This window comes from Salmo salar, chromosome 13 (genome assembly GCF_965601325.2).
Source record: "Salmo salar chromosome 13, fSalSal1, whole genome shotgun sequence".
Taxonomy (NCBI): domain Eukaryota; kingdom Metazoa; phylum Chordata; class Actinopteri; order Salmoniformes; family Salmonidae; genus Salmo; species Salmo salar.
This window is the reverse complement of record NC_138303.1, coordinates 42,681,349-42,696,011: the sequence shown is the minus strand read 5'-3', so window position 1 is coordinate 42,696,011 and position 14,663 is coordinate 42,681,349. Positions and strand designations below refer to the sequence as shown.

At 41.0% G+C, this 14,663-nt stretch overlaps 2 protein-coding genes across 4 annotated transcripts in view; both read right to left on the bottom strand.

Annotated features, from left to right (window-relative positions):
- The window catches only part of LOC106567084 (nck-associated protein 5-like), a 51,190-nt gene extending 39,101 nt beyond the window's left edge, over positions 1-12,089 (bottom strand). The window contains exon 1 of one of the 2 annotated variants that reach the window (XM_014135964.3): positions 11,890-12,089. The gene's annotated coding sequence lies outside the window, so the exon portion shown is untranslated. Of the gene's footprint in view, positions 1-640; positions 964-11,889 lie in introns of those variants that run through there. The other variant, XM_014135963.3, reaches the window with a different exon arrangement.
- Positions 12,090-12,432: 343 nt separating this feature from the next.
- The window catches only part of kansl2 (KAT8 regulatory NSL complex subunit 2), a 34,554-nt gene continuing 32,323 nt past the window's right edge, over positions 12,433-14,663 (bottom strand). For both annotated transcript variants that reach the window (XM_014135965.2, XM_014135966.3), the window contains exon 10: positions 12,433-12,919. In XM_014135965.2, the coding sequence (XP_013991440.1) occupies positions 12,833-12,919 (87 nt within the window). In that variant the 3' untranslated portion in view covers positions 12,433-12,832. The remainder of the gene's footprint in view (positions 12,920-14,663) is intronic.

The following is a 14,663-nucleotide window of genomic DNA, read 5'->3' as shown; positions in this document are numbered from 1 at the left end:
TAGAGGAGAGAGGGAATAACAGATTTGGGGACGGGAGGGACCATTCCCAAAAGAATCCAGAGGTTGGACCAATGCCATGTCTGAGAGTAATCCAACAGAATGGTGCAGGCCTCTCTGGGATATTTCAAAATCTTTGCCAGGCAACCCCGAAAACCCCACCCTCCACCATTCGTCCTCCCCACTGGAAAATAATTACAAGGCTGCCAGTCCTGATACAGCGAGACAAGGGAGATTTTGCCATAATTGAGCACACTGAACAACAAACGAGATTCATGTACACATGTCCCTCCTCTTCTATGATCTTCTAATGCTAATATGCTTATGGAAACTGTTTATTTAGTGCTGCCCCAAAATGTAGGCTAGTCCACTGATCACTATGACACAGAAAGTAAGGGACCTGGCAGTGGGCATCTGAGCTCTGCTTCCCATGTCCATCTGTCCTCTCAGACCACAGCTAATACATAATCTGTTATGGTTCTGTCTCGTCACCTGTCACAACCAGGCTACAAGTCAAATCTACGCAGACAATGGTATCAGAATACCACCCTAAAATCACCATAACAGCGCAAAATCAGTTTTAACAGTCATATATTTTTCTGATTTTCAATGTGCGTGTCCTAAAATGACCAGCCAGGCTCACCTTGCTCTGTTTCCTAGCATCCGCTTAAAACATCCGAAAGAGCCCTTCCGACTGAAGAAGGGGTTTTTCCTCAAGGTGATGTCTTCCAGTTTATACTACTGATAGAAAAGGCCAGTCCTTGGGCATGAGCATTGTGTATCTCTCTCTGCTTGCCCTGTGCTGTCTGCCTGCAGTGGCTGCCATATCTCCCATTGTTCCAGGGCGAGTGGGGAGGCAGGCTTCCTGCCCCAATAGACCCTGCCTACTACAACAGCTGTGGACTAGCCCCCACCTCTCCTCTCTCCTCCTCCTAAAACTACTGCCTCTGCTGCTGCTGCTGCTAAACATTAACCCTGCAGCTGCTGGTCAGGCCATAAAGGAGATAGAAAGAAAGAAAGGGGTTAGGTTTCAAAAGAAATCCCACCATGTAACCGACAAAGGTATAGAGCCGTGGACACAGAGAGGATTTCCGTCAGTCTGGTTAGCTAGTTGAGTAATGGAATTATCCAGCCAGGGCTATTCAACTGCTTGTATAAAGAACATGGGTTCTGCGTTAAGAGGATTTTCATACCGATTCAGACGACTAATGAGGAGAGGATAGCCTCCCCCATGACCATGCAAAAGAGGGAAAGACGCTAGTGAATGAATAACCTATACATAAACAACCAATCGAGCTAATAATTCAAATATTCAGTTTGCATTGTAATAGCATTTTTCATCTGTGAATTGACCAAGCACTATGCAGCTAATAATGCTTTTAAATAACATCTTTAATAAATGCCTTATACCAGTAGGCCGAATTGTTTCATATTTTCCAGTGAATGACCCTAATTGACATGACAGAGAGGCCTGACCTGAATGTACTTGATTCCAGAGAAGACTTCCGGAACACAAATAAAAAAGCCCTGGGGTAATTTCAATGTCAGTGTTCTCAGCTTCTCTCTCTCTTGGAATCTAGATTTGACCTAAGCAGCTTGCCAATGGTGCCACATTCCTATAAAAGCTTTTAAACCCCTGCCATTTAAACCATGGAATTGGATAAATATCGCTGTATTGCCACATGTTGTATTGGGAAAAATGTGGCCATACCTATGCCTAAAGTAGCACTGGGTTGAGGTTCATCCTCCTTCCTGCTATCAAAGAAACAGAATCACTGTAGGGCAACCATTGAGGCAGAAATCTCTGTCTGTAAACCTAGTGGTTGGAAGAGAGAATACACTTCCACCTCCATCCAGTGTCATATAAATTGTGAATGAATCTGGCTGGATACCATTATTACATAGGGAAAAGGGTGCCATTTGGGACTTTGTCAATGCCTCTGCTCTGTCAGACATTAATCCACACGGGCATCTAACTCTATGGGATGGATGTAATGAATGGAACAGACAGATAGGCTGCACAGGCTGCCATGACCTGAATGAGAGAGAGCAGGTCACATGGCACCCTGGAACTAACAGAGGGAATGAGAACATGTTTCACATAAAAGGCCTATTGTTACCCTTTTAAAGATCCACTTTCACTTCTCTGAGGATCACAACTCACAAATAGAACAGTCAATATTAATCGAATGCTCAATATCGACATTATGTTATAACGCTATTTATAGGAGTTAGTGATTGTAGGCTAGACACGTAATTGGTTGATGATAGGTAAAAACAGGTAGAGTACCGGTAGCTAAGGAGCTCACATTTCATAACATAGTTACCAGTAAGCACTGATTAAAAAAATTTTTTTTTTAATGCAGCTACAGTATAGACATACCCAGCCACCACTGATCACCGTTCCACCTGGACCCAAGACACGGCAAGACATTTGACTAAAACACAATGCAAACATATGAAAGCCAAGTTCATTCCATAAGACTGGCTTCCTCTGTCAACTTCCATAAAATCACCAAAAGCCTCCACGGTTCAACCTGCCATCCATGCACCAAAAAACACAAGCACCAAATGTCTGACCCAAGACGAATTAATACAGCACTGCAGCCTAGCAAAATAAAGAAATGCAACTACGCATTGACAGATGGTCTATCTATCTCTACCATTCTTCTTCCTCGTCGAGCGGTTGGTTAGTTGTTGCGCAAAGCGAACCTCACTGCTGTGAAAGGGGGTTGTAAATAAGACTAATGGGGTAAAACCCTATTGAGAGGCGACAGTTTAATGGCCTGTAGTGTGCACAGCTCCATGTGAGATGGAGCTAATTCACCTATTAGAAATGTGACACTGGCTGCCTCTGCTCTGCTGGGAGATGTACACACACACACACCGCACACGCACACACACACGCACACCCACGCACACACACACACACACACACACACACACACACACACACACACACACACACACACACACACACACACACCACACACACACACACACACACACACACACACACATATGCACACCCACGCACTCTCTCTATCTCTCTCTACTGGGAGATGGGCAGGGTGTGTCCACAGCTGGGTAGATAAAATGATAATGGTGGCCTTTATGGTAATTTGTATGAAACTGCTCAGTTATGCCTTAGCCCAGGCCTAATTACGAAGTCAAAATCGTACTATCCATTCCAGAGACATCACCAAGAAGTACTGTAGCTTTTGCATTGCTGATTTAAACTGTGCATATTCATGGAGCGTACACAGACTCTGACATTGTTTTGAATGCATAAAAGGATCAGACCTAGTCTCGGCAAACGGGTAGTTGACATTACGGCCAAACCAAAAGTGAAAAACTGATTTATTCTAAATTTCAAGTTAAAAGATATAGAGTTGCAATAAACTATTACTATACAATTCAAAATGTTAGGTGGCCACCTTCGATACATGTTTTAATCCAATTGAATGAACCATTTAATACATTAGTTCCTTGAATTTGTCCTCTGGTGTGACATCATAATTAATGCTAATATAATGGTTTAATGATTCCCAAATAGACAATAAAAATATTTTGTTACCTCTGTCTTTAAATCAGTAATCATATTCTGGAATTTCAGTTGAAAAAACACGTCATTTCCTTCTATAATGATGGTAACAAAGTGTCTCCCCATTACATTTTGAGTAAGATTCAGTAATTTTACTAAACCTAGATTACGTTTCCATTTATAATTTAGTCATTTAGCAGACGCTCTTATCCAGAAAGACTTACATTAGTGCAGTCATCTTAAGATAGCTAGGTGAGACAACATTTCACAATCGCAGCAAGTAGATTTTCCCTCAACAAAGTAATTATCAGCAAAGTCAGTGTAAGAAGGAAAAGAAAAGTGCTTGTTTCACCATTGGGGCGCCAATTGTGTATTATGATGATGTTAACCTGCCTCATGCTTAACAGTTATTTCTACATTTTGTTCAAGACAACAAATTTTTTTCCTTTCATTTATTGGTGTCACCCCATTGGACATTATGTCACACCGATGGACAATTGACAACAGGCAGTCAAATTTTACTTCAAAATAACAATACATTTCTATAAATAAATTACACCATTACTGATGTTTAGAAGTGTCTGGATCCTCATTAAAGGATTTCAAGTGTACTCATTCCAATTGAAGGGCTTCGAAAGAGTCCTGTATTGTAACTTTTCATCACTACCTTCCCGAGTCGGGAGTGGCTCATTTAGGCACCTGCTACCTTCCTTGGATTTTGGTTGCCGTTTCTCAGGCTCCCTCCCCAAAATCGAACCCTGACTCACTGTTACCCGTGGTCACCATGGTAGGCCCAGAAAGTACGATCGAAAAGCGTTCGTGGTGCCCGAGACTACCCTGCATGGGTTTTGGGTCTGACTGAATGCACGCATCCCCAAAGGTCAGCACTTGTTGGTTTGATTTAGCTCTAGAATTGCTGCAGTCATCCAAGTAATGTTGGAGCAATCAAAGGAAATATAACTGATTTAAATTATCCATTCGCAGTTTCACTGTACCAGCTGTGTGTAGTAATACTTGCATGGCTTAATTTTTGAGACAAGAAAAATGCTAATGGAGAGGTCACTCAGGTAGACCGCCAAAACATTGAGGTGTACCTGGCCGCAAAGCGAACCCAGAACCCGACCTACCCACAGCCACAGCGTGGACGACATCGGTCCCGACATAGGTCTCGTTATGTCTGGCGAAAACCAAACACTGGATTCCACGCACAGTAAGAACCTCATACCAGCGATCAAAGCATGGTGGTGGTAGTGTGATGATTTGGGGTTGCTTTGCTGCCTCAGGACCTACGAATTCTGCTCTGTATCAGATAATTCTAAAGGAGAATGTCAGGCCATCCATCCATGAGCTGAAGCACAGCTGGGTCATGCAGCATTACAATGATCCAAAACACACAAGCAAGTCTACATCAGAATGGCTGAAAAGCAACACATTTTATGTTTTGGAATTGTCTATTCAAAGTCGAGACCTAAACTCGATTGAGATGTTGTGACGGGACCTGAAATGAGCCGTTCATGCTCAAAACCCCACAAATGTTGCGGAGTTAAAGCAGTTCTGCATGAAACAGTGGGCCAAAATTCCTTCACAGAGATGTGAGACTGATCAATCCGATGTCACAAGATTGCGTTGCCTTATGTAAGGAAGCATGATGTTGTACTTCACACACACACACACACACACACACACACACACACACACACACACAGCAAACAAACAGTGGATGTGTGTGTGTTGTATTTGTGCTGTTGTCAGTGTCTTCTCTCTGTGTTGTCCATTGTGTATTATATTGTTTTTATGTTTAATACCAGTCCCTATCCCCACAGGAGGCCTTTTGCCTCTTGCCAGGCCGTCATCGTTAATAAGAATTGATTTTCCTGGTTAAATAAAAGGTCAAATAAAAAAAAATGTCCCATTTATATAATATTAGGTTTTTGTTGAAGATCATATAACATTCAGTGTAAAAAAATACGCAAAAATAGAGAAAATCAGAAATGGGGAAAATTCTTTTTTCACGGCACTGTACATTCCATTCTCAGCATCAACAAAACTCTCTCTGTCCTCTATCTTGTTAAGTGCGTTCAGGTGTGTTGGCCACACCCACTAATTGGGGACACCTGATCTTAATGAGCGCTTGTTCCCTTTGAAATGCGATCTGTTTGAATAGACTAAAATGACCAGCTTTGCATGTGTAAAGAAAACATAGCATGCTACCTCCATCATGGTGGTGCAGTAGACTAATTCCATGGATAAAGAACAGATGATTATAGGTTGAAATCTTACTGATGCCGTGTAACAATAAAACATAAATGTGTTTGCATGATTAATGCCTAAGGAAATGAATTTCCATGTATACTATCTGTGCTTGGAGTTCAAAAAAGTTAAACCAGGCCCAGCGGGCTAAGGCACTGCATCCGTGTCCAATCCCAGGCTGTGTCGCAGCCGACCGCGACCAGGAGATGGCGCACAATTGTCCCAGCATCGTCTGGGTTAGGGGAGGGTCTGTCCCATTGTGCTCTAGCAACTCCTTGTGGCGAGCCAGGTGCATGCACACTGACTTCGGTCTCCTCTGACACATTGGTGCGGCTGGCATCCGGGTTAAGCAAGCAGTGTGTCAAGAAGTACTGCGGCTTGGCAGGGTCGTGTTTCGGAGGACGCATGTCTCTCGACCTTCGCCTCTCCCGAGTCCGTACTGGAGTTGCAGCGATGGACAAGACTGTAACTACCAATTGGATATCACGAAATTGGGGAGAAAAAGTGGTACAAATAAATAAATAAATGGTAAGCCAAAATAATTTAGCAGTGTTATTAAATGTCTAATTGAAACATTCAGTGAACGTTTTAAGGAAGTTATTCAAAAACCTCCAAATATTCTACAATTTCCGTTCTCAGAGCATTAATAAAACATCCCAGGAAAACTTTAGGAACCAGAGTAAAACATTCTCAGAACCTCCCTGCAACCTAAAACCAAATGTCCCCAGAACAGGCAACATTTTCACTTCTGTTCTCAAAACATTTAAGAAACGTTCCGTTTTAACAGTCAGGAAACATATGGGTTTGTTCCCACAACCAATGTGAAACCAAAAACATACGTTCTCACAACTTCCAAGGAACCAAATGTGGTAGCTGGGCTGCCATTTAATTTAACCACAACCCACAACATATTTTAATAGCTTTTTATATTCTTAAATTGTAAAAAGATTATACTTTTAAAAGGCATCACACCAAAGGACTAAGAAATGTACCCTTTTTTTGGCAATGGCAAAAAAGTACAATATTTTGATAAATATTTCTGATAAAGCTTACAATCTGTTCAGACCATGTGCTCCAGCTCTCTCGCCCCGAACAATGGTGCCCAAATGCTGGCTCATTGTGTAATCACACCACGTGGACATTGATTTCATTTTGTCACCAAAACCCTGAATTGGCTTGGGGAAAGAAATAGTATCCTTTTTTTCATTAATTTACTTAAGTTAAAAGTTCAAAAACTTTACCTGTAACAGTCACAGCCTTGAACATTTATCCAAGGCCAGTCTGCTCATTAGGCAGCCACCTATAGCGCTAGATTGAAAGGGCGCCATTTTCTGAGCTAAACTGACCAAGACGCACCTTCAACAACAACACATACAACCTCACATAATACTGCCCCAAAACAATGACAATTTCTCTCAACCAGTGGCATATGGGCTTTTTAGGTGAGTGCTGATGGTGCCCTGTGATAAGCAGTGTCCACTTTGCAAAGGCAGGGGCGCAAAATATTTTGCTTGTCCATTCCCAGCACGCCCCTCCATTGTGCTGTTGGAGAGACGCATCACTGCAGTTCTCCTCCAACGTTCTGTCAAAAAACAGACACTTTTTACATCATGCAGGTTTCTCCGATCAAATAACCTAACCTAAATGGCGCTCAATCAAATAAAACAGGTCAAAGTGAAATGGACAATATGGAATGGACAATCACAACTGTTGTCCAGTTCATATCCGTCGAACGGAAATTGTACAATATTTGGAGGTTTTTGAATAACTTCCTTAAAACGTTCACTGAATGTTTCAATTAGACATTTAATAACACTGCTAAATTACACCCCATTGTCATGATCAGTGGTTTCAAGTTCATATCCGTCAATTATTGACAAGCTGATCATAGAGAAAAAGAAAAAACTTCTGCATTTCCCACTGTGTAAACACATTGCAAATAGGCTCACGATAACTAGTGATAAAGTTGGGTAGCTGATATTCAGAGCTTGAATTGCCAAATTGATTAGTCACAGGAATCAGGACTAATAAAGCCAATGCAACAGCCTGTTTTACAAAAGGTAGGCCTACAACATAGATAGGCATTCAAAAAATTACATTGTGGGTGACAAGGTAGGCTACACCTCAGTAAGCACGAGCCGATGTCTTTTGGACGTCTTTTATTGGTCCTGTCCGGATGTCTTTTTTTGGTGTTTTACAAACATTAGGCTTACCACAGTTGGGCATTTATGAAATTCAATTTCAGGGAACACTATAGGCGATACCTCATTTAGCATGGACTGATGCAGACACCGTTTGGACGTCTTTTTTTGGTGCAGCCCGGCCTTGATTTCCACATCCACGGACATTGGTATTTGGTCCGGACCAAATCTGAACCAATCATGTTTAGTTCACATTTGGTGCGGTCCAGACAGGCCTTGATTTCAATAGTCATTTATTTTTGGTCCGTTCCAAATCTGAACCAATCATAGACGTCGATGTTTGGTTCAGATTTTGTCCAGATTTGGCCCAAACATATACGTCTGGAAAATACTTATTTTCAACATCCAGATAATTAGTAGCTTATTTTCAACTTTAATTCAGTACTGAAAATGAACCTGATTTCAACGTCCGGAAAATATGTATTTTTAAACATCCAAAAAATACTTTTCCACCTTTTATTCAGAACCTAAATTGAACCTAACTTCAACGTCTGGAAAATATGTATTTCTGACGTCTTTTCAACAACATTTTGTTTACTGTGACTATTCTAGTTTCGCCCTGGTGGTATTTTTTGGTCTTGGCTTGGGCGGCAGAACTGCATTTATCACCATTGATTCAAAATTGTAAGAAAACAAATTATACAGTGCATGAATTTACTTGTGATCCAAGTTTAAAAAACAAAGTTTTAATAAAATGACGCAATTTTAACCAATTTAAATGAAGTTATACATTTGTTTGCCATTACGAACAAAAAAAGGCGTGTCTAGTCAACTACCCAATATGTTCTATAACTGAACCCTTCTGCAGTAACCACACAACGACCCTTATAAATACCTTTCAGGTAAAATATTTGATGTTCTTAATAAAAAGTTGACGTATTGTTCTTCTTTCATTCTACTAAACATTAAACTCAGTAAGGAAAACCATTTGTCTCGCCTGTTTACAGACAGGTTTTATACAGCTGTAAATACTTCAGTGATAACAGGAATCCCCTTGCCAACAACTGGAGTTCTCTTTCCAGCATGTGGACAGGCAATGAAGTCTGGGTCATGCTCAGTAGGGCTAAAACATACCAATGAATATGAGCTTTTCTTATTGAACAAATTCTAGTAGTACCTCACTGTTTCACCAGCTTCAAAAAGTGATCTCCTGTGTAGTACCTATTGGACACAACCCTGGACCTCTGCATTGTTCCACTACATTTTTCAACTGAACGTGGCCCTGACTATAGGCTGGTAATAGAACGGCAGTGTTGCACTCAAGGCCAGAGTGGTTCAGGAACCATTAACATATGGGCATGGACATAGCCAGCCAGCAGCAGCGAACATCTGGACGCCAGGCACCGTGGACATATCTCAAATGACACTCTATTCCCTATAAAGTGCACTACTTTTGACCAGGACCCATAGGGCTTTGGTCAAAGGTTGGGCACTATGTAGGAAATAGGGTGCCATTTGGGACGTATCCGTGTCAGTCAGTACAGACACCCACAGAACCATCGCAGCTGAGCCAAGCATGTTCTCACATCTCAACATCCACATCCTTTGTTCTCATGTCTGGCCAGACCCAGAAAGACTTATTCATAGAATAAAATATATATAATTGAAGTAAAGTTATGGAATGGTTACTATATGGTTGGAAAGTGGAAACAGAACTAAACTTATCTTCGGTCTCTCCAAAATGACCAATAACCATCTGTCCTTAATCAAATAAATGTATCATACAGATACCAGAGGATACTAGCTTTATAATGTCCATGGTATGTCCAAGTATGTCCATGTTTTTCAGACCATATAGTCCATGTCAGCTAACGTTTTTTTTTAGCCCATTGATTTTGTTGTAATGTTTGAGTCCTTCAGATATCATATGAACACACATAAGACATGGCAAAATGTGTAGAATTGTAGGAAATTAGCTTTAACGCTTATTTAAGTTTTGGGAAGCCCTGCATTAGAGGAATTAATTATAGGGTAGCTATAGGCCTATCTAAGCCCAAAAGGCAATTGTTATCATTTAATACCAAACAAATTATTTGATACAGTTTATATTAGGAGAGAAATAGAAGAGGAAGAGTTTAAGCTGTCCTTATAATGACCCCTAAACATTGTTCTGCCTTTAGTCGACACACACACACACACACACACACACACACAGTTATGTTCTATCCTCGTTGGGACCTAAAATACATTTCCATTCAAAATCCTATTTTCCCTGACCCCTACATTTCAAATATCCTTTAGCCTCATGATGACGTGGGAAATGTCCCCACAAGGGAGAACATTCCTTGTTTTACTATCCTAGAAGAACAAACGGCTTCGGGACATAGGGGGCTTCCAAATATCTGCGGGGGGGGACATCGACATTCTGCAGTGTGTGGAAACGGTAGTGATGTTACAGGGAGATATTTGTCATTCCTGCTTTGAGCTCTGCCATATCGTTCCAGCTCCACGTGGTAATTTATGAATATTTCTACATACTAATGTGTGGCTCCAGAGACACACACGAGCTAACATGCTGCTCCAGAAGCGTCTCTACTCGGCTGCATAACAATGGTAACTACCTGAATGCAGCAAAAAGGCGGGGTGCAGAGGGCGATAGAGTGAACATGTATTTATAACAGACGAGGGGGGGAATAATGCATATGCACAGAGGGGAAGCGGTACGTTTAAGAAAGGTATATCTTTCTATCTCTTACAGCCCAATGACACTGACCGGTCTGTGAAAAGGCATTCAATAACAGCATTGTAGAAGTGTGTTAATATAAGTGTCAATGCAGCTCTGTACAGACATAGCGGCTGTTTCCATTGCTCTAATTCCTTATACTGGAGCAGTCATCACAACCAGGAACGTTGAAAAATGATCTCTAGGGAATGAATGACCTTGATTTTAGAGGTTATAATCTCAACAAAAGCACTAATTAGGCCTACCCCTTCCATAGGAGTCACAAGGACTACGTCTAGACGTCTCGTGTAGTGCTATGCCTATCATGATACGGCTGATGTATTAGAAGAAAATTATTACAATGTCAGCATCATTCTGTCACAAAACATCGAAGCATGCCAATGTGATCAAATGCCAAATAAATATACGTTTTGATCATATGTCTCATAGTATGACTGAAAATGATCTACGTGTTTGAAACAATTCACTTGGGGAGAATAATCCGTGTTTCTCTCAATGGATCCAATTTCCATCATGTCTTGGGGTTTGTACATCATTCTAAATCCACCGCAACATTTCCTTTTATAACATATCTTTCAACGTTCTATAGGCAGACATGTGGGACACAAAAGGCCTGCAACACATCTGTATTTTTTAACTAAATTATCCAGGGTGAGGGAATACCTTTACTGCCTATTAATCATAAACAGCAGTGACTAATTCAAGTGTAAGTGAGCACACCAAATATACATTATAACCTAATAGCCTACATTCCAAAACTGGACAGAAATTGTTTGGGGTTTTCCCCATAGTCAAAGCCATGTTCTGGATTCGTGTCCGCCGTGCAAACAGACCAACCTAGACAATGCTATTAGTAGCCTAGCCTCCATTGCCATTATGTACACTTTCTGGAGGACAACCGCACATACGCCTAGATGTATAATTTCCCGGTGTTATCTGGAGGGAGATCACATCGACCAGCATGTTATTTTGGTATGTTTTTTTTAATAAACTCACACCGATTGTTGACAGGTGTATAAATCGAGCACACCGACATGCAATCTCCATAGACAAACATTGGCAGAACGGCCTTATCGAAGAGATCAGTGACTTTCAACGTGGCAGTCATAGGATGCCACCTTTTAAAATCAGTTCGTCATATTTAGCTCTTATCCAGAGCAATTTACAGTAAGTAGTCTAGTGAGTGCAGACATTATGCTTGCAATGAAACTCACCTCATTTGTTGATTAGTCTACCGCAGAAAAAGTATAAATAGCTCCTTTATTAGAAAGCCAGCCTACATTTAAATCATTGTATGAAAGAGTTCCACTGTCTTAGGACGTCTTTTCGCCGGTTGCATTTCGCCTTGCAGGCAGCGTTTCGTGTCTGAGACTGGTTTAGAGAATAGTGACGTCAAACAGTCCCACACTGACAAGTATGACTAACCTCACCGAAGGAGCTTTATATATACACACACACACAAATAATTAAACACCCACCATTGAACTCACCTGCCGCCTCAAAAGGTCCATGTTTAGCGGATGATGCTTTGGAGAAAAACAATTCTCAGCATTTGGCAAACCAAAATACTGGCATTCTCAGAAACAATTTAATAGTGCTGTAGAATTAAAATGGATCCAATGGACACACACTTGGTTACATACTGCTAAAAATAGTCATTTGTTTCAAGAGGAGGCTATTGTGTTCAAACTAACCCACTTGCAATAATTACATTTCACCCATTTTGAGAAATCTATAATAAAAAGTGTAAAAATCAATACAAGCATTTGTGGAGTGTTTATTGAACAGTAACAAACCAGTTACAAGTGGTGTTTCATCTTTCCACTATACCAACACTGACTTTGTATACAAGATATACATCTGTTTGTAGTTTATGGAGAAGCCAGGAGTTATTAAATTACACAGGTAAAGTTGAGAATGGCAACGGTGCACAAGACCAGACAGACATTGAACCGACTCAGAGTATATCAGCAAAAGTTAGCAATATGACAACTAATTAAACAATGACTTAACAGTAGTCATTTGGCAATGGTGTGCAAAGGCATCATTATGATCTACCACCTTGTAGATCCATCCTGGCTTTGAACTGGTCAACTCAACATTAGTCTCTGGAATTCAACACAAGTCTATAATTTGAACATGGTTGAGGCAAAGGTCTCATCTGGAGGTGTCTGCAGCAACATGGTCCAGTTCTGTTGATGAATTTTCCGTGGTGTCCCCTCCTCCTATTACCTCTGATACAATCTGGAGAGGAAGAGGAGCAGTTTAGCTAAACCTAGGTTAATTTATAGCAGGCATTAGCCATCAACAATGTACAGTGCCTTCAGAAAGTATTCATACCACGCGTGTAACAGCCTGAATTCTAAATAGATCCGTTTCCCCTCACCCATCTCCACAAAACGCCACATAATGACAAAGTGAAAACGTGTAGAAATTTTTGGCAAATTTATTGAAAATGATATCTAATTGACATAAGTATTCACACCCCTTTGCTATGACACTCCAAATAGAGCTCAGGTGCATCCAACTTTCTATGATCAGCCTTGAGAGGTCACCTGTTGCCAATTAAAATTGTTTGGACATGATTTAGAAACAAACACCTGTGTTGGAAAAAATATGGAACTAACCCAGATTTCACCTAGAGCTGGCTGTCCAACCAAACAAGAAGGACCTTGGTCAGGGAGGTGACAAAGAACGCAATGACCACTGACAGAACTACAGAGTTTCTTGGCTGAGATGGGAGAACCTGCCAGAAGGACAAAAGTCTCTACAGAACTTCACCAATCTGGGCTTTATGGGAGAGTGGTACGACGCCACGCCTGGAGTTTGCAAAAAGGCATGTGAAAGACTGAGTATAAGGCAAAATATTCTGTGATCTGATGAGACAAATTGAACTCTTTGGCCTGAATGCAAAGTGATATTTCTGGAGAAAACCCAGGCACAGCTCAACCTTGTAACATCATCCCTACCGTGAAACATGGTGGTGACAGCATCACGCTATGGGGATGCTTTTCAAAAGGCAGGGACTGGAGAGAGGGAATAATGAATGGAGCCAAATCTTTGATGAGAACATACTTCAGAGTGCAAACGACCTTGGAACACAAATCTTTGCCCCAGTCTAACAGGACAATGACGCCTAGCATACAGTCAGAACAAGTACATGAAAGTCCTTGAGCGGCCCTGCCAAACTCCAGACATGAATTCCATTAAATCTGTGGAAAGACTTGAAGATTCCGGTTCACTGCCACTCCATCTAATTTAAACAGACTGAGAAAATCCCCAAATACAGATGTGCACAGCTGATACAGACATACCCTAGATGACTCAAAGCTGTAATCGCCACAAAAAGGTGCTTCTGTGTGAATACTTACGTAAATGAGACATTTCTGCATTTCATTTTCAATACATCTGCAAAAATGTATTATACATCCCCCCCCCCCAGTCATTATGGGGTATTTTGTGTAGATTCAATTTAGGCTGTAACAACTAAATGTTGAATAACTCAAGGGATATGAACACTTTGAAGGCACTGTACATTTTCAATCTAGTCAACTTTTTAAGAATGTATTTTTCTGTTGGTTAGTCATTCTTTTCAGAACTGTGCTACAACTACTATGCTGAATAATAATAATAATACACAATCATGTTTAAAATTATTTAGAGTCAAAGACGTTGGGAGGGGGGGTGCTAAGCTGACATATGGAATTGTTTTAAGACTGTCATACATTGTCTCCCATCTCTTCATTCAAAGACTCATTCATGGACACTCTTACTGACAGTTGTGGCTGCGTCGGGTGATATTGTTATCTCTACCTTCTAGCCCTTTGTGCTGTTGTCTGTGCCCAATAATGTTTCTACCATGTTTTGTGCTGCTGCCATGTGTTGCTACCATGCAATGCTGTCGTCTTAGGACTCTTTATGCAGTGTTGAGGGGTCTCTTGTTGTGATGTGTGTTTTGTCCATATTTATTTTTAATCCCAGCCCCCAT